A 20,948-nucleotide genomic window follows, 5' to 3' on the forward strand; every position below is an offset into this window, starting at 1 on the left:
AAATAGCTCCTGAATAAAACTATGTCCCAAGGAGTTACAAGATTGTAAAGGAATGGATATTATTTACTTTATCAAATGCAGTAGAGAACTCCACAAACACGAGCCCGCTATTTCAAAGATAAATGTGTCTCATGTACACAGATACTATTTTTCTGTAAGAATCTGCCTTCAAAGAAAACCCTGTTAGAGCCTACCTAGAAATAATGTCCCCAGAGGAAATGGCCAAAGCCCCTTTTCAACACAGACAAGCAAAGTTTGTGAATCAACCCTTAGTAACACAAATTCCTCCAATACCTTATTAAGCTCATGGCCAACATTAGATTTGCAAACACTGCTAGAAATTGCAGCTATTTTTTGAAAAGGTAAGAAGGTATTATTTTCTACATAAAATGATTTAATATTATTTGCCTAGAATATACCTTCTCTATAAAATCATCTGTGATGTTTTAAAAATCCATTCCTTTCATAGTGAGAAGTCATTTAAAAATATAGGATAACTAGCAAAACCTGAAATTCAATTCCACTTGATAGGAACATTTTGTTTGATGGTTTTCATTTCTTTTTTTTTTTTTTTTAGTTTCAAAGCTACAAACAGAGATTATTTTCTTCAAAGCCAGTTTCTTCTGAAGTGAGGGAATACTTCATCATTTTTCTGTATTTCTCATCGGAGGACTAGTGTGAGTTTTGTGCAAAGATCCACAGGCTAAATACAGTCTTAGTTAAACCAATCACACAGGAGGGGTGAACTGAAATGATCTCCAAGTCTTCTCAAATCTAAATTCGGTGATTTTATGTTTCAAAGAATGAAACAATCCAAGAAGCTAGTATCTGGCACATGAAAGAGCTACTTTTAAGACGAATTAGGCTTATTGGGATGAACTGGAAATCACTTAGGAGTGAATTCTAAGTGATCAGCCTATGGAAGATTAGATAAAGCAGGCACTTTCCTCTCATTGATAACTTCATGATGAAGACAGTAAGATACAATTCTAAGGACAGAGGATAAAAAGGTGTCAAAGAGAGGAAGACAGCCCTGGCAGTTACTCTTGTGGGTGGCCGTCTACGCAGGAGCCCAGCTGTGAGACAGGCACCTTATTGTGTAGGATCTTCCTGTTTTCGCAGTATAAAACAACTGCCAAAGTCATTAAAGTCACAATGACTTTATTAGGGACTAACTTTTGACTCATATTTTATACTTTGTTAGTCATAGCTTAATAAGAATTCCCAGGCATCAGGAACGCGAAGGGGCTGAAAATCCCTCCTGAAGTCACAGAATGCTAATAGTGGTAGGAAGAAGTTGAAACTGCAGCAGTTTAGTAAGAAAAGAAGTCAACAGAGACTGTCTCTGTCTTAGCTCAGGTACTAACCAAATGTGTAATCTTGGGTAAAACAAATTAACTTCTTGGGGCTCAGTTTCTTTCTTTAGTTGTAAAATGACTAATTTCTAGGATCCCTCTTGACTTTAAGAAATTGCCTCTTCTATACCTCTATTTTGTAGGGGAAGAAGCAAAGACTCAAAGAAGTAAAGCAAATCTCATTTTAAAATAAAAAAGGAAAACTAGAATGGGGATATAGTGTACTTTGTCTAAAACCCCTTATGAAACTCACAATTTTCACTATTCTTAACGTTTCAGAGTATTTGATAACGTGCATCTCTCCCTTCTTTCTATCTTTCCCTATAAACTATCATTCATTTTAAACTTGATGTCCAGCTTCTTTAATGGCCTTACTTGAGAGGCAAGTGAAGTTGAATCAAGTGGGTTAGTAACAGGGTAAAATAAGGAGTAACGGACATGCCATTGTCCATTAGCATCTACTTAACCAGAGACTAAAGTTCCATGATGGGCCACCTTAGCAAACAAGTTCTGCTGTGCCTAGCAAACACCTGGAGCACCAGGTAACACAGTGAGGTCATTCTCACTGTCCGTGTGCCAAATCAGAAAGAAATTCTTCTAAACATATTAGAATTGAGATTATCTTCTTACCTTCCCAGTGATGTAGTAATCCATGATGAATAAGTATCTCATGAAAAACAAGCATGGATATGTCTACCATAATTCTGCATCAAAAATTATAATGAAGCAAAAATAGAATCAATTCTACTTCCTGGTTAGAGGACAGGTATCCCCTCAAGTGACATATTAAAAGGCAAAGTAGGGACAAACTATTAGTGCTTTACTACAGAGAGTTGACAAAGATCAAAAGATAAAAGAATTCAAGTATAACTGCTGTACAACTTGTGACTGGGTCTTGAATAGCTCTCATAATCATTAGGCATTTCTTCCTACCTATCTATCTCCTTTGCTATTGTCCATTTTTCTTAGAATTTCTGATAACTTTTCAAGAGCAGCGATGACACACATTATTGGAACACTAAAAAATTGACCTTTCCTAGACCCAATATAATTTCCATAACAGTGGTTTTAGAAATTTCTCATGGCCCAACATTCTCTTAACTGTGAAAATTGCTGTAGTAACACAATTAAATAGAAAAAATACACTGTAACTATTTATATCTGAAGACTGGTATATTCACTATGCATTTTTAAACTATATATATATAATATTTATAAACTATATATATGTTTTCACATATGTAGGGCTTCTAGATTTAGCAAATAAAAATTCAGGGCACTCAAGTTAACTTTGAATTTCAGATAAACAATTTGTTTTTTTACTGTAAGTGTGGTCCAGATATTTGCATGTCCAAATATCTCTTAAAGAGATAGGATTTCAAAGCTGTATATGCATCATAACGTGTTAGGGATACTATATATTTGTAGATAATTTAAAATTTTCAAATTTGTTATTTTTGACAGAGGCCTTTCCTTCTGGAGAGAAACACTAGAAGCCCTGCAACAGTTCCTGGAGCCTCACAATTTCATTTTATGTACTTTAGCCCCTCCCTTTTAATCTCTCTGTTAATAGAGACAAAAAGGGGAACTTCGGCAGATTTGGGGTGCTGGCTTCACAATTAGATATAGCAGAAGCCCTTTGCAACAGATGACAAAAGTCATTGAGGTACCTGAGAAAAGTCAAAGAATCAAGGAATATTATTCAGTCACTCTTTGGTTTTTTCATTTAAGCCTTCTACAACTTTTTCTGCACGGGCATAATGGCTAATATTTAACTTCAAACTTCTAGAGACAATTCTAAGGCCACAGGATATTAATGTGATTTCAGAGTAAATGACTAAGGTTTCGTTTGAAACATTTCACAGCCAGAAGCTCCACAACTTGAGATGTTTTTGAAAATTAGAAATCTTACCACGGATCAGACCCACAGACTATCTAGTACCGTGTCCTCTCCTGACTGGTGGGAAACTAGAGCTAGGTTTTAGGACCTTCATGTTTGACTTGAAATTACACAGAACAGGGAAACCACCACCCAAATGTTCTACTTTCTTTTCACAACCCGTAAGTACTGGTCTTGATTCTCTTAAAGAACTGATTTCCATTTTCAGTCTGTAACACCTCTTGGGTTATAGACTAAAAATTTTTAAATTTTCTAATATTTTTGCAGCCACAAAAATCCACCATAACTTGTGTTTTTTTTTTTTTTTTTAAAGTGGCTGTTGCCACTAACCACAGCTTGTTTTTGACATTACTACTCTACCCACTTAAAAGCACCATGTGGCATATATTGTGTTTAATATTAATTGCATTGATTTCAGCTAGTGACTCTCACATAACTCTTGAGACCGTGAGCTGAAAGTCCATGGGATGCTACAAAACCTGCCTTGGGAATCACTGCTTCTGGATCAGCAGCTTTTCAGGGCCAGGACAGCCTAGTACCCTGGCAATTTTCAAGATCAATTCTGGGGCCTATTGAATAAAAGAAAGAAAATCCTGGACTACATGACCTATTCTTTTCCTCCCTGAAAGGGCATGTGCAATCTGTTTTGGTGTTTTGATAATCTCCATGCAGGACTATGAACATGCAAGTTGTGAAAAATCTGCCATAGGTTGGAAGTTTGAACATATTTTTAAACTATAAAGGATGAAAACAATAGACTAATGTAGTTTTATACTATTAAAAACAGATAGTTATACTTGTTTTTTATGTAGTGTTTTCTAATGTTAGCTACCATAATTTAGAAGAGATGGATAGATGCTTTGAACAACAATGTACCCCAAGATGTTTAGGTTCATTGGGTTCATGGAAGCCTTATAGAGCAGTTTCAGAGTTGGCTGCATAGCTCACACGTGAAGAAGAAAGGATGCTGGCTGCAGGCTTGCTTTACCAGTGGGCTCTAACAGCACAAAGGAGACCCTAACAGCAAATCCAACATCATCATAGCATGACATAGGAGCATCTGAGTATTCAATTGGAAATAAAAACCTGTACTGTAACTTAGCTGAGAAGCTGGGCAAGTCATTGAGTCTCTTAGACACTATGTTTTTCCATCTTTAAAAATGGGAGGATTAAGATTAATATATGTAAAATGGTTGGCAAGGTATCTGAGACCTAGTTGCTGCTCTTTAGTCCACAGGGTTTATGCTTGAAGCTAGGTTTTATCTCTGAATTGTAAAAGAATCTGAACTCATGGTACTTTCCTCACTTTGGATTTGCTTTTGGGTGGAAGTTTTGGTTGGTTCTTTGGCACCTAACCTCCTTTCTTCTAATTGTTGACAGCAGCTTCCATAATTAACTATGAAATTCCCACAGTATGCTGCTGCAGGTGTGATGCGGTGCTATGTCATACAGATTATGTGACACACGAGTTACTCACAGAGGTTCAGACTCGCTGGTTGACATTTAGATTATTCACCAATCTAAGGAGTGTAAACCAGAATTGCCAGAAAGATAGATGAAGCATGCCAAATGAAAACCATAACTCAAAAAGGCCTTAAGAGTCATGCCACAAAAAAAGCCTATTTGGAGAGGCCCAGCTGTTGGTAATTCTATCCATTCATGCCTCCTTGATTTAACCCATTTTCTCAAATTAAGAGACTTTAGAATTCTTTGTATGTTAACTAAAAGCCACGAATGACCACAGATTGCCTGACATAAGGAAAACTGCACCAAGTATGTATGCATTTTGCTCAGATTTTCACAGTTGAGATCAATCTGGTAACACATATGAATTAATTAAATATGTGGCTGAGGTGAGAGGAGTGTCCGTAACATGCTAGGAATGAAAAACATAACCAAACGATGGCAGAATAATTAGGCTGCTATTCTCCAGACACAACAGATATGGAGACTGGCTGAGTTACAGATGCAATAGGTGCTCACGAATAGGCTCCCAGAAGAATAATAACCATTGCCCATTTCTGAAGGGCTTAGATTCTTGTCCATAGGATGCAGACTTTTTGAGAGAACGATAAGCCAGATAGTGCCAAACTGAACCAAAAACAAAACAAACAAACAAGCAAAATTGTGCTTCGCATTTATGCCCACAAGAACTGACAACTTTGTTCTTTGTTATTTGGCTTTAAATGTAGGAGAAGACTCAGGAGCAAGTTTTCACCTGTGAAGGTACTTTGAAGAGTCATTGTAAACCAGATGAGGTTTCTCATCCAACCTAACAATTAGAAAAACTGGAATTAGGTATGGCAAACACCCATGTGTAGCCCACTGCAGCATAACAGGAAACAGGATTCGTGGATTCTAATGGATTTGCCACTAACCAATATTTGGTCCTGGACAAATTAGATTAAATTTCTGAACGTCATGCAATTGATCAAAAAATATTTATGCAAATGCCTACTATGTGCCTAGTTAAATGCTGGGGCTACAGTAGTGAACACAATAGATGCAACTCATGGGTCTGATAACTTTACGGTCTAATGAAAGAGATAAGTAAAAACCAAGTTCTCCATCCAAAACCAAATGTCATAAATTGTGATAGTAAGTTGTGAAATCAACAAGCTGCTAAGTTAGGGTCATTAAGGAAGGTCTCTCTAAAGAGAGACTATCGAAACTGAGGTCTGAAAAATAAGAAGGAGCCTTGGTTGATCTCTAGCTTTAAAATTCTACGATTATATGTTTTGTTAACAAGTTCTACAAGAAGATAATAAATTCTCCTGTGGATTTCCCCTTAATTTTTATTTTTAAATTATTTGACTTGGGAGCAAAGAGAACAAGATTTGACCCTGAGCCTTGCCATTGGTAGCTGAAGGGCTTAAGAAAATCACATCTTTCTTGAATCTCAGTTTGACATCTGAAAACGGGCATATAATAAGGTATTTCTCTCAGTGAGTGTCCTATGAGAACACAGGTGAAAGCACTGTGTTTGGAGGAAAGGGCTCTTCGGATACGTTTCCTCACCATGCCATGCCGGATCTAGCAACACGGAAATGGTAAATAGCTATATACTAAAAGGGAATAACCCTCTATTTAATGCTCTATCCTGGTACCACAGGATGCTTTGAGAACAAATGAGCTTTAAGTGAAGAAATGGGCCTTAGAAATCTCTGCATTGCCTCATAACTAATGTTCCCTCAGGCAGGTGCAGAGTGTTCTGGTAAATGCAGTCCTGGATCATGAGGTTCGATTTGAAACGCAGCGATTGAAAAAGAAAAATCCTTCCTGAATTCTTTCTAACTAATATCTACTCCTGCTTTATTACCTTTCAGAAAATGAGCCATATTTTACTCATTTTAACCCAATCTATTTAAAACAAAGATAATCTATTCCTACAAAGGCGTTCACATTTTTTTTTTTTGTTTATTTTGGGCAAGATTCTTCTAATTTAGGACTTTATTAAAGGCCCTGAAGAGTCTTTCCTGAAAAGCAACGTATGAACTTTCTCGGTTTGCAAATTTTACTATGCTAGACATATAATACAGTATGAGACAGTGAACTTATCTTAATACTTTAAATATACAAAAGCAAAATATTCGTACAAAAGTATTTTTAATTAATTCTCAAAGAAACAAAACAAATTGTCTGAAATTAAATGATAGTGATTTTAAAATGTTTAAAAAATAATACTAGTTCTCAGGGAAGCTCCCATGCAATGCATAAGGAAGACGCAAATAAGCCTTGTGCAATCGCATCCTGAGTGTTAACATACAGCAGGAAAAAATTCAGTGGCAGCTCACCCTGTCAAGAACACAAATAATGTACTGGGCCTGGCCAGGAACATACCCATTGCATCAGTAAACACAGACAGATCTAAATCATCTGACTCCATTACAGAATGGAGCCAGCAGTGCACTCACAATGGGAGGGGGCTACAGGCAGGGAGGACGCTGTGCCATTTCAGCCTGGTGAATGGGCAACATCTGGCCAGTTAAATGGACCCTTGGGGACTATGAGTAGGAGATCCAGAGTGGGAGATGGAGTCCATTATTAGTGACCCATCGGAGGTCCCTCGCTTCTCACAACCAAACGAACATGCAAAAGTATACCAGAAAATCACATTAGCCCTGGATGATTGAAGGATTTTCTATAAATTTAAATTTTTTGAAAATGCTAAAAGAATTTCCATCTTCAGTAGTGTGCTGTGCTCCCCAGGGAGGTCATTACCCATCCTAGCATTGGTTAAAAGCAGGATAATCTATCAAAAGTCTCCACATCAACAAATTTCTTAAATGAGCAAATCAAGTAAGAGAATTGCAGACAGCTTTTTTAAAATAAAATAAACCCCAAATCAACTACCACCAACTGACAAAAGCTTTCATTTGCTTTTCATTTTTCTCCTTACAGTTAAACAGAAATAGAGCTATGCCTCCTTGATAATTTTTTTTAGCCCTAATACTGTAAGCTAAGTGGGGTCTCAATCATTCAAAATGTGATTTCAAGTCTTGAGAACTTGCAATCAGAGCAGATGTAAATAAAATCCCAGATAGCTAAAATATTAGCAATGGTAGTAAACAATAATTTAGGTAAGAGGATGGTCTTCGAAAATCTTATGGAAGTTAGAGCAGCTAAGGCAGGATTTCAAAAAAGAAAGCCACGAAGTTTGGCATACCAGGAGCAGAGTCTAATGACATGTTTGAGCCAAGAGGAAATTTTCTAGGCAGTGAAATAACAAGAGAGGGATAAAGGCCTGTATTTCTTCATTCTCAAGTGATAATAAAACTCTTACTAACATTCTTAAGCCATGTTTTCAGTAGATTTTCTGACATCAAGGGTAGAGAGGAAGTTGGAATTCCATTGTTTTGATCAACAGAGGTACTAAAATTTTAGTCTCTTTTTGTCTAATCTGTGTCCATTCCTCTTATATTCAAATGCTTAACCTGACTCTTAAATGGCTTTTTTCCTCAGTAGAATCTTCTTTTAAAATTTTTCACTTTGTAATTCAAGTTTTCTATGTTTTATTTCAGTAGCCAAAGCATCTAGCTTTCTTACCCACTCAAGAATTAGGAATCTTCTTTTTATTTCTTACATTATATGCTAAGTAATTTTCTCTTACTTTGTCCTACTTCATAACACAAGTAATGATTAGAAATGGTAGAGACCAAAATAGCATAAGTCAGACTGTCAAGGATCTTTTAGTCATGGAATAATAATTTCCCTTAATAAACAGTATACCAAGATGATCAATTCTCCCTGAATCTTTTTCCCTTACTTTTTTTCCCGGCATCTACTCATTTTAAATAATTAGATTAATAGTTTATTATTTATCGATATTTTATGGCAAAATATTTGCAGTATCTGCTTAACTCAGAGGTCTACAAATACTAAAACTTATCTTAAGCTACTTAAATACATAAAAATGTGTCTCTATATGCTGTGAATGAGATTTATTTGATTTAAAATGTTTACATGGGATTAATTACATTTATCTTGTTTCTCAATAGGTAGCTGCCAACACCGTTGTACCCAACTCCACTAGGATGTTGGTAACAGGACTCAAGGATCAAGAAACCATATGAGTTTTGAGAGATTCACATAATCTGAGCCATTTGGCAGAAACATTCCTGAGTGTAGGAAGAGGGTCAATATCTACTGAGATCACCATCTTGATTTCAATCTGCCCAGCTAACAGTTCTGCTAAGTGGCAAAGAGAATACAAGTCTTGGCTATTTTTTCACCAGTTGGTAAAACTTTCCAGTTTATCACCTTCAGTTTCAGAGAGAGGAAAGGAAGAAATAGAAAGAAATTAAGGGCAGTTACATTAACAACAGAGGATTTTTACCGCTTAAACTTTGACATAGAAATTAGTGAGAAAGCAAACAAGGATCAAGAGGCTTAACAATGTTCAAGCCTTTTAACTCATTAATTCCATTTATGGGAATCTCACCTAAGAAAATAACCAGAGATGGTACAAAGTTAGAATGATGAAAAATTGAAAACATTAATCGTAAATTGGGTAAGTTACTAACAGTACATTTTGCACACTGAATATGAAGCAGCCATCAAATATTAGTAATGATAATGCATCACATGAAGAGATAGGATATTATGTTGACTGAAAAAGTTGCACATAAATTATGTATAGGGCATCATTTCAATGGAGGATGAAAATTCTAACCCTGGTTGCCTTTGTAAGATGAAACTTTTTTTCTCTGATGCTTTATATCTTTGTTCTTTTTTTTTTTTTGGCTGAGACAGGGTCTTACTTTGTTGAACAGGCTGGAGTTCAGTGGGGTGATCATAGCACACTGCATCCTCGATCTCCTGGGACTCAGGCCTCCCACCTCAGCCTCCTGAGTAGCTGGGAGTACAGGTGTGTCCCACCATCCTCAAATAATTTTTAAATTTTTTTTTTTTGTACAGAAGAGGTTTCACTATGATGCCCAGGCTGGTCTTGAACTCCTGGGCTCAAGCAATCCTCCTGCCTCAACCTCCCTAGTAGCTGGGACTACAGATACACATCACTGCACCCAGCTAATTTTTAAATTTTTTGTAAAGATCGGGTCTCACTATGTTGCCCAGGCTGGTCTCGAACTCCTGGCCTCAAGCAATCTTCCCGCCTTCTTCTCCCAAAGTGCTGGGATTACAGGTGTGAGCCACCATGTCCAGCTGTTATATATATTTTTTTTAATCCAGAAATTAAAACAGCAAAAAGTGAAGAAAAGCAACTCAGTCCAGAGTCAGTTAAAATAACTCATTCTAAGTATCTGCTTCTGTATTTTGATCACCAAATTTTCAGGCATACTAAATTAGTTCTCTTTACTTGAAAGGATTAAGACATTTTATAGCTTTTACTCAAGAAAGGCAAATGGAGAATGAGATCAAGGCAAACTAATGAGGGAATGCTCCACATCTTTCTTAAACGTAGTCAGCCTTTTGCTACATATAAAACCTGTATTTTAGTATCTTAATCCCACTAATTAACCTACGGCTCTGGAGAAGTCACCCCATAATAAAAATACTTTTAAGATTGTGTTTTATATTTTACAAAGTTTTTTGGAGTACATTATATATTCAATCCTCACTTTTTATTAACAAGAAAATCATTACCTCAGTTTTCTCATCTGTAAAATGACTTCAAATAGATAATACTTAAGACTCCCTTTTGGGCTTAAAGTTCTAGGATATTGTTTAATGCAAACATGTAGAAATACAACTAGAAAGAAAATTGATTTACCAAATGTCACCATCGATGGTGACCAAAGACATTAGATAGTTGCCAAATTTCACTTTGCCCTGTCTGATTGGCTTTAGCTCAGCCTATATAGTTGAGTTGGAAAGATACTCTGACTTAATGACAATTTCTCTTCTGCCTGTTTTGTTTCCAAAATAACTACTCAAATCTATTTTTTCAGATATCAAACACCATCACCTCTTGTCCTAAATCTAAAATTTTTAAATTGGCTTAATCACTTTTACTTCCTGATATCTGTACTCAAATTTCATTTTTATAATTGCTACAGATAGTAATATTATGCACTATGCTGTTAGCAAAGAGTGAGAGGAATGTGGCCATTTAAAGTTTCTAATAATCGATTTAAAAATTACTATACTTTGAATAACTAAAAAAATTAAAAGATGAAAGTGACTGAGCCAGAAAGATAAATTTTCTTTTAATAAGTTCACTAAACTTTAATCTCCTAGGGCTTTAGTTTTCAAAAGTGATACATTCTTAAATTGCTAGTAATTATCAGAAGGAAAAATATTGTGACCGATGAATGGAATTGCATGATTTACAGTTTTAAAATCTCCATATAGAAGAAAAGATTATTAGGCATTTCCCAAAACAGAAACAAAAGAAACAGGAGTTTTACTTTCTTCTTCATTTCCAAATAACTTAACAGTCCTTTCTTTGTGGAAGCACTTGGCTACTTTAAAGCAAATCAAACAAAGGAAGTTACAGTGAGAGATCCATGAGACTAAACAGTTTGGCACCAGTGGAGGGAAACATCATGTACAAGTGGGCAAGACTGTAAGGGGCTGGTAGTTCCCTGGAAAACGCTAAAGGGAGGAGATGTGCAGGGAAACACATCAGCAATTGACGCAGGGCCTTTAAGAGTGTGAGATCCACTGACTGTGTCCTAAGTTGGCCCTGCCATCTTCTGGTTTAGTTGTCCTGGCTTCCGGATAGCTCAGCTATCCCCACTTGCTGAGCACACTTTTATATAGAAATATAATGTTTTAGAAGAAAAGCCCAAGAGCAAGCTCCACCCTTGGCTTTTCTTTCATAGATAATGATGGCATAGGACATGGGAGCTTTTTAGACTGGCATATAGTCAAAAAAAAAAAAAAAAAAGACAAGAAAGAAGCATACAAATGGAAACCAAATTTTATTCTGTTAATGTATTATAATTCTATTATTCAAGACTAGTGTTCTAGATTTATATTTGACACTCTACACAGTAATTCCCCCCTTGTGGAGAGAGGCTCCCCTTAAAATGACTAATTTACCAGATTTTGAGCTATTATGCTCTCTTACCAGCTACTCAGAGGTAAAACAATCAAAGGTATGCTCCCTCACTTCATCCCTGTTTGTCTTTTAGGGATTTGCTCACTTGGGTAAGTTAGCAGAAAGATTGGGCTAAGTGGATTAGAACTCAGTGAAGGAAATGGTTTTGTGAAAACCAATGCAGACATATTTAAATAAAGCACTAAATAACTTTCAAACTCTTTGATTTGTTAAGTTTTGATAAGACCAGAACTTGGAATACTGAATTGTACTCTTGATAATGCAACTCTGTTTTGTCATAGAAACAGTAATTAAGCAATGATAAAGAATAAACAACTTAATCTTCTCTTTTATCTTTATTTGAAGACAAAGTCCAAGGAAAACAGCCTACAAGTTACTTCCAGAAAATTTCCCTATATATTACTGAATTATTAATTATCTGTTTTATGGTCATGTTGCATGCATTGGAAAGGATATGGTGTATAATGAAATTGCCCCAATCATTTGAATGATAATAAAAATTTTTAAAAAGTAAGAATGGTTTCTCTCCATTTTCTTTTTTCTTTCAGAAGCCAGGCATAAAGGGAATTTGGGGGCAGGCTGAGGTCCTTTAAACAAAACTGTACTATCTTATCTTAGGCCATGTCAGAGAATTTTAAGAAACAAATCTTGAATTTAGCAAACTGATCCACAATAAGTGGTGTATTAGTTTAATATTCTTATTTACATGTTTATGAGTGCTTTACACCCATTCTCTATAACTGTGGTTATTCTTCCCCTGATCTATGCTAGTAGACACTGCTTTTTAGACAAAAAGACTGAGTTTAGGGCAATTAATGGCTGGCCTAGGGGCTGAGAATATGGGAGTTGCAGATTAGGACTGTGAACCAGAACCCACCCAGGATGGCCAGAGTTACCAGAATAAGATCTCTGATTGACCACTCCAAAATTCCTTTAGAAGAATTATTAAGAACCTCTCAACTTTTCTCTATATTTATTTGTCTCACTGGGATCATTGATTGTGAGTCAGATGACCTGGGTATGAATCCTGACTCTCTTATTTACCCTGGGCAGGTTATTTCAACTCTCTAGGCCTCACTTTACTCATCTATCTAACAGGGATAATAACAGTACCTATTTCAAAGGGTTGCTGTGAATATTAATGACAGAATATAGGTAAAGAGCTCAGCACAATGTCTGCACATGCAGCATACACCTGTACAAACAGTCTGCTTGTTCCCTATTATTATTCTACCAATAAATGCAAGAGCTGAAGGAGACCATGGATATAGTCTTCTCCAACTAATTAGTTTTAGAGATAAGAAAATGTAAAGATTCAAAATGTTTAATAGTCTATGATAATACATCTAAATAAAGGCAGAGCTAGAACTCGAACTCATGGCTTATTCCCAGCCCTTTTCATTTTACTCTGCTGCCTCCATACTTTATTTTACATAATAAATCTGAGCAGTAAAGAGAGAAAAGTTGCACCAAAAAAAAATGCATGAGTGCCCACCTGGCTATCAGAATTAATTTTCATTCTATTCTGCCCTCTAATCCAGGGTCACCTCTAATATGTGTGGGACCACACACCATAAGTCTAAATATATAAATAAAGATTATAAATTGAGCTATCTCCTATACTCCTTCCTCGACAGATACACCTTCATAACAGCCTGGAAGGTCAGACTGAATTTAGAACTGTTGAACTCCCCCGAGATGGGAGTGCAGGGGGACCCAGCTCCCGGACCACGCCCAGCCCTCCTCTTTCCCCAAGTCCCCGCATCTCCAGGGACCTGTGTGCAGGCCTGTGTGAGTGAGCCCTCTGCCACAGCCCGCACGCCCAAGCTCCTCCCGGGCAACTCTCCTCACACCCCCGATGCTGCCTCTGGGCTACTCCTTAGGCCTAAGGGTGTGCGCTTCTGTAGCGTGTCCAGGGAAGAGATCTGTGCAGGCCCGAGAGGTGGGTTCAAAGCCATTTGGGCAGAGAATGTTGGGGTCCAGCAGATGCAGAGTGTGGTCTAGAGAGGGGAGTAGAGCTGCTCCCTTGACCCAGCCACCTCCTCATTTCCTGGGCTGGAGGGCAGCTGGGGGAAGACCAGGCAAAGGCTCCGCTACAGCACAGGGTCCAGCACCCGTCTCGTGCTAAGGGTGGCACTGCTCTAATCACATCATTGAATTCTGGGCAAAAGTGGCATTAATTCCTTTCAAGGATTGGTCACCTGCTTACCACCTTCCTGACACCTGACAGAGTTCTAAGATGAATCTGTTGGTCAATAAGATCTGTTTCCTTTCAGTTCTGCTGAATCCAGTATTTCCCAAAGTTATCGATTATTCGGTTAAATAGAAAATGACTCACCCAACGGTAGGGCAATCAGCTTTTCACAACCACCTTCCAGTGCCATTCAGCCTGGTTCTCAACTGGGTCCAGGCTGGTGGAACTGTGAGACTTTGTTCTCTCCCACCCGAGAGCACAGGTGATTAGTTGCTTTGGCTCTCAGTGTTCAGTACTACAGTACAGCTGCACCCGAAGAACTGGAAAAATAAGCTGTGTAGCTAGGAGGACTCACTTCCCTGTGATGGTATCTGTAGCTGGCTTCACAGCGCCTTAGAGAAAGAGGCCTCCTATCTCCCATTCCTATCTGATAGGTTTCCTTAGCAAACGTTTACTGAAGTGCTAGGTCCCGACGCTTCATTCTGAAGAAAGGATTAATATACAGGGCCACTCTTCTCAACAACAGAACATCCGTTTTCCCCGGGAGGGTCCTACCTTTGTGCTGCATCTAACATAGGCCCAGAGCAAAGCCTGTAGAGAATGAAAAGGACAGTGGAGGGCATTTTAGGGGAAGTGAAGACAGTGACTAGTTGCTTGAACGTAGCTCCTGGTTGAATACCACAGCATGTTTATCTTTTGAAAAACATTCAACGTGCTGGGTAAGAATGACACTTCTGACGTTTGTCACCTGCAAATTCTAGGTGAGAGACTATGTTTCTCAGTAAAATGGAGGAAGGATCAGCTCCTCCTTCCCTGTCAGTCACAGCTGCATCTCCTGGGATTGTTCTGGGCTGGTCCTTCCTCAGCCACTGTTGTTGCAACCCTGTACTTTTCTGACTGCGTCTGTCAGGAAGGAGACAGGAAATTGTCGTCACCCTCATAGCCCCTGCACCGTTCCCCCTATCCTCCTCCAATGACGTCGGTCGGCTTTGGTGACACGAGGTCAGGAACTGAGCCACAGTGGAGTTCAGGAAGATAGGTCACTGTTTATGCCGTCGTTGGGCTGGAGATCCTGTTGCGGGGACTTGCTTTCTTCCTTTCTATACTGTTTCTCTTTCCGTTCCTCTTTTTGTAATGCAGGGCCAAAGCATCCTGTTTTCAAAACATCTGACTGTTTTGCCACTGGGGAACTCATGCTCTGATGCATTTCGCTGGAGTGTAAGACAATTCTTCTAATTCAGGAGGTGATGAAAATTGAAACGCAAAAATTAATGAACAAATCTAAGAAGGGAATCTATTGTTAAGCAGAACAGCTCTAACATGTCTAACCAAACTTAAGCAGCTTGCAGAAGGCTCGATAGACAACCTTTTCATCTTGAAAAACAATGCCATCACTTTGTTCAACTCCTGCTAAATTTATCCTCCCCCCTCCCTTTTTTTTTTGGTAATTCTTGGGGGACGATAATTTATAATACTAACCTACCTAGCTGCATTGTTCTCTAAAATTCTGGAATTCCATTTGACCTGTGGCCAGCGTTAAGGGATCAGGGAAACTTGGGCCAAAGAGAAGACTATGTTTTTGTAAGTCACAGGAACAATTCCTTCTGTAACTCCCTGGGCTGTGAAGCACTTTTGGGAAAGTCTGTTATAATCTTTGAATCACTCAGTTTTTTTCAAAATGGAAAACAGTTAAGGAAACAAACAAACAAACAAAAGCACAACCCTACCCACATGAAGTAATAAGAAAGACTCCTTGCTTTTCCTCCACCAGACACAGTTAACTGTCTACCAATTGCATGTAGACTGCACAAACATAATTCCCAAATACCCCCTCAAGCATAGTATTCTCTCTCCCAGCACATTCTTAAGCAAATTCAGACACTGCAAACAAAACTTAGTGATCACTTAGCTGAAATAGAACCAAGAGCACGGAGTCTTTGCAAAAATGTAGTGGCTGCTGCTGATAAACATACTCCCTCTATAGAATGTCTTCATGTTCACTTCCAGGTCTGCAACTCAGAGATCTGCCGTGGCTCCTCAGTGTAGTGAGGACAAGCAAAATATGACCAAAGAAAGCTACATAGTAATGACAGTAATGATGAGGATGATGATATTTTTAAATGGCAAATTGGATGGAAATCTCCAATAATTTCAACAACACTTAAAATTGAATGTGGAATATTATTTTTACTGTAGATAATTCAGTTCCCAAAGAACTGATATAGATCACTTTCTTTTTGGTGGCCACAAAAATGTTCTCAGTGCATTATATTATACATGCCATGATTTACGTTATGCTTGAGATTACCTGAGACAAGTATCTGAATAATAGGGACTTTTGCAAAAAGGTAGTTGAGTAAAAGATCTTTTTAAAAATTGAAATTGGCTATCAGTTGCGAATCATCCATTCACTGGGTAAGTGCTTTGCCTGACAACCTTTCCACTGCAGACCTGGAAGATGGGTGAGGCTGCATGCCTTCTACTTAGCTAACTGTGTCAGCACTTTTGTTAGGGTTAGCCCTTTTGTTAGGGTTAGCTCTATTCAACTTTCATTGCTTCCTGCACACGACACCATAAAGGAGGAGCGGAAACCTGAGGGATTGGGATTTTTACCAGGACCTACAGAGTGCCTGGTCTCAGAGCCTTATTAACTACTATGCTGAATAGGAAATCATTTTTAATAAATTTGTAAGACAGTCGATGTCTAATTTCAGCACTCCAGACACAAACGGGATTAGAATATGACAGCGCACCAACAACATTCATGATGAAAAATAATGGCAACTGGTAGTTTCCCAGGGAGTATTCTTTTTCTCCTCCTGGAATTAGTTGCCTGCTTTATCTTGATGACTATCATTAGTTTATTTTGATGACTCTAGAAGTTTTCCACATCCTCTATGCTGAAATCTGTTGAAAAACTACCCTCTAAATATGGAATCTACATCTTGCATGGATATCAGTGATCACAAACTACAGAAAACATTGTATCTGCCAATGCTCCAAAGTAGGCTCAAGGCTGTTGTGAAAGTCCTTCTAGGTTGAGTCCCAGTGTGATTTGGAGAAGTTGTGCAGCTAAGCCCTCCTCATGGGGAAGCAGTTGGGTGAGTTTTAGAACAGCCTAAAAAAATCCCTGCATTTAGCCTTCAGTTGAGAGCTTCAGAGAAATGTCAGTAAAGTTAAATCTCAAATGTGTTCTTTTCTTCCCGTCCCCCCACCCCCTAACTTGAACTCTAAATGAAAATTTTAGGAAGGGACTTACTTTTGCCCTTTTATTCACCAATACACAAAGAGTTCCAAGTCAGAAGAGTCCCACCTCCCCTCCCTCAGGATCTCCTGAGGACACATTGCTTCGTCTGTGCAGAGCCTTTGAGCAGGAGCCAGAGAGCCTTGATCCAAAGGTGATCCTTCTACCCCAGGGAAGATGGAGGAGGGACACAGGCTCACGAATGCACCTCAGGGTGGGAAAGGGAATGCTGGCAGATGTGGAGCAAAATCTCTTTCCAACACCAGAAACGTAAGACAATAAGATAATACCTCAGGCTAGAATGATTGAGACTCTGAAAATGTGCATTATGAGGGCGAAGTGTAAGGCTTTCCATCAAAGTACATGTGTATGTATACATACATATAGATATATAAATTTATATATATGTAACATTCTTCAACATAAAAATACAAACATAAAGCAACAACTCTCACTACATAAATTAGCACTCCAAGTCCAGGTGTTAATTAAACAAATGATATAATGATACATAATTAAAGCTCTTTAACACTAAGTTTTGTCTGGGGATTGTAAATAAAACGAATTTTTTTTTTTTTTTTTTTTGCCAGATGGGTGAAACTTAATTTTAAATGATTCCACTATGAAAATCAGCAAACTTAAAAAAAATAACTTTCTGTTTTTGGAGACCAAGTATATTGTTTCTTTTTTATCTGAGATCATGCCAGCATCACAAAAGAATGTTAGAAAAGTCCCAGAATGTCCTTCTTCTCAAAAGGAATCTATCAAAGTTGATGGCAAACCATTCTCTCCCATTGATAGGCGGAGGTCAAATTATTTTCTTGTTTAAAAAAAATATGTAACAACTGATTGCAATGCAACATGTTATACATTTCACCCTATGGACTCATTCAGATTTTAGTTTTCTGATAACTGTAAAAAAAAAAGGGGTATTTTCAATTGTGTAGCGATTTGGAGGATTTATAGACACCTCTCATCTTAAACACATTACAAACTGCATCAATAAGAGAGAAGTTTGGTTTCGGGGAATTAAAGCTCACTGAAGATTTTAAACTTGTGCTGTAGCATCAAGACACAAGCAAAATGTGACACTTTGGAAGAAAATCTTCTGAGACAGATCAACAAACACTCTTACGGCTGCTGGTTGGTCGTGTTCCCCGGCACACTCTGCTGCAGACAGGGGTGAGAGGAGCCGGAGCTCCTTACAGTGGTCACACTTTAATGCATAAAATGGTCATCTCTTACCTTGTTCGAAGCCATCTCACTGACAGAGCGGTAGGTCTGTATGGTCTCTAGCTGGTCTAAACACCAGTCTAATTCCTCCAGCGTTTCCATTGCTAATTTTTGATAAGATTCTTCTGCAAACAAACACACAGACATGTAGTTAGGCTGGAGCGGCTGCAGGCTGTCCATAGCAGAGTCACCGCTGCCACCGCTGATCCCGGCGCTACTGAAGGTGCCCCCGTGCTCCTTCATTATTTGCACGCCGACTCCTTCCTTCCAGCTCTCTCCACCAGGAGAACAAATCACAGTGGTGCTCTGCCTGGGATAGCTGGTGCCAAGTTTTCATCCCCCCGCCTGGATGAGGTGTCAGTGATCTACCAAGAAACTTCCTCTGAGGAAGAAGGCGGGGAAACGTCTCTTATAAGCTCATCTGCATAAATATGTCCTGAAACTAAAGGCAGAGCAGCAAAGAGTTTTCTCAGGCTCACTCTGCCTTAGTCATCTCGGGGTTCTTTAGGGTGCGTGAGGTCATTTCTGAGTGTTTGCAGTCTTGAGCAGAGATGAGGAAAGCTTTTTTCTCATTTGGCTTTTCTTCTAAATGAAACAGCTGAAATTTGGGGGATAACTGTTTGACCATTATGTTTAAAGGCGAGGCGGTCATTCATTCCGGGGAATGTGTTCCTGTTGGAAGAACTTCTACTTCGGCAAACACTGACCCACACAAGCAACAGGCGTAGGCTATGCCTTTCTCTCCCTTGAATCTGTCCTCTAATTAGAGGCAAAATAAGGTCTCCCTGATAAGACTTCAGTCTAAGAGAAACTGTCTGGAGTTTTACGTGAACACATTTATGGGGCTGGGAGTCCTGCAGCTCTTGTTATACTAAACAAAGCTAAAACTTCCCTTCTGCAAGTGCCAGGATCACAGGGAAATTCTGAACCGGACTTTCAGGTGGAGCCAGATGTGAACGCTGCAGATTTTTCATTTTGATTAACGCTGGGAACTCCGATTTGTTGCTCTAAGAATCTAGATTTTAGGAATCTATTTCTTGGGAGTCCGTATGAAAAAATACTGTTTTCAAGATTACATTTTGCTAGGTAATGAAAACTCTTTTCTACAAATTCTCAATCTGCCATTCCATATTCAAAAGTTTGTGAGTCTACGTAAATATTTCAGGTTATTCACTTAAGAAATCTATGTTAATAAACACTGAATTAATTTTATAAATGCTAGATGAATTGAAGATGCTACAGACACTTGTAAAAAGCAGACTCTCCCACATACATGACCGTTTTTGAAGGGAACAACATCCACGAACTCTACCAAGATTTCTGAAGTGCAAGCACACAATAGGCACTAACAAAATTAAAAATCTTGTGTGGAGTTATAACATTCCTGTCAGATTTAGACCCCCCTTTTTATACAATTATACAAAAATTCTAGGAAGACCACATAGTTTTTTTTTTATTTATTATACAAATACTTTTATGTGTGTGGTGCCCAAATACTTGAAGCAGAAAAGAGAATAAACAGAAAATGTGATTTCAAGTGACTGGAATCACTTGGCCACAGATGCACATCTCAAAGAATAGTTGCTTTGTTTATTCCCCAAATATTCGTACACTTCAGGAGAAACAGGGGTTAAATTCAATATCCTGTATGTCATACTTGAAAACCCACAAAACCACTGGAGGTAATTTCCTCCATTTTTTCACACTCCTCAAAAATGTGCAGACAAGAATTGAAGTGTTTTTAATAAAACTCATTTCAAGCCAGATTTGCACATACCTTCCCTTCTTTCTTCCTCTTCAATTTTGCAATGCTGCCTAAACACGGACATTCTCCTCACTCTCTCTAGTGCATCCAAAACACCCTCTTGCTTCCTCTGTTTCCTCCCAGAAGAGCACTTTTTCCAAGGAAGTTTTTTCTGAAGAGACAGATTCATCCCATCCTCATTCTTTGCCTCTAATAGAAGAAAAAGTCCAACTGCTTCTCCACTGCTCAGGCTTTGCGCCTTACTGTCTTCCACAACACAACCTGTGGTTCTCTGTAACTAAGATCAGACCTCCACCGGGATGCTAGGGAGTAAGCAGTCTGTTCAGAGCTTTTTGAATCAGCTGATATGCAGAAAGACAGTAAGATGACATATCAAATTTCCCCTTCATGAAGCGGAAAAAAGGGATCTGATTTCCACTCAAGCTTGACAAAGAAAATATGTACCGGCAGAAGTACTAAAAAAAGAGAAGGACTCTCCAAAGCGACACCAATTAGGAGTTACCACCACAACTCATTCATTGTCTGTTACACAGAACAAGCACACATGTGCTTCTAGAGTTGGTACAATACGAGACATGAGTGACTGGTCAGTGGATAGGATAGGACCTTGCTCCCTTGCCCTCTCTTCTTCAGGTCAACTATAATATTTTTTAAGCAAAAATTATTACTTTTTGAAGTTACGTTAGTTATGCTAGTTAGATTGTCACTTTCCAAATTCTTAATCCACAGTCAA

General features: G+C 38.3%; 1 protein-coding gene across 2 annotated transcripts in view; it reads right to left on the reverse strand.

Moving 5' to 3' along the window:
- PDE4B (phosphodiesterase 4B) overlaps window positions 1-20,333 on the reverse strand; it is a 41,321-nt gene extending 20,988 nt beyond the window's left edge. The window contains exons 1-2 of one of the 2 annotated variants that reach the window (XM_045547817.1): window positions 20,228-20,333; window positions 18,463-18,575 (exon numbers count right to left, since the gene is read on the reverse strand). In XM_045547817.1, coding sequence (XP_045403773.1) covers window positions 18,463-18,575; window positions 20,228-20,279 — 165 coding nt within the window. In that variant the 5' untranslated portion in view covers window positions 20,280-20,333. Of the gene's footprint in view, window positions 1-18,462; window positions 19,322-20,227 lie in introns of those variants that run through there. The other variant, XM_045547816.1, reaches the window with a different exon arrangement.
- Between the last annotated feature and the right edge of the window lie 615 nt (window positions 20,334-20,948).

Source organism: Lemur catta, chromosome 3 (genome assembly GCF_020740605.2).
Source record: "Lemur catta isolate mLemCat1 chromosome 3, mLemCat1.pri, whole genome shotgun sequence".
NCBI lineage: Eukaryota > Metazoa > Chordata > Mammalia > Primates > Lemuridae > Lemur > Lemur catta.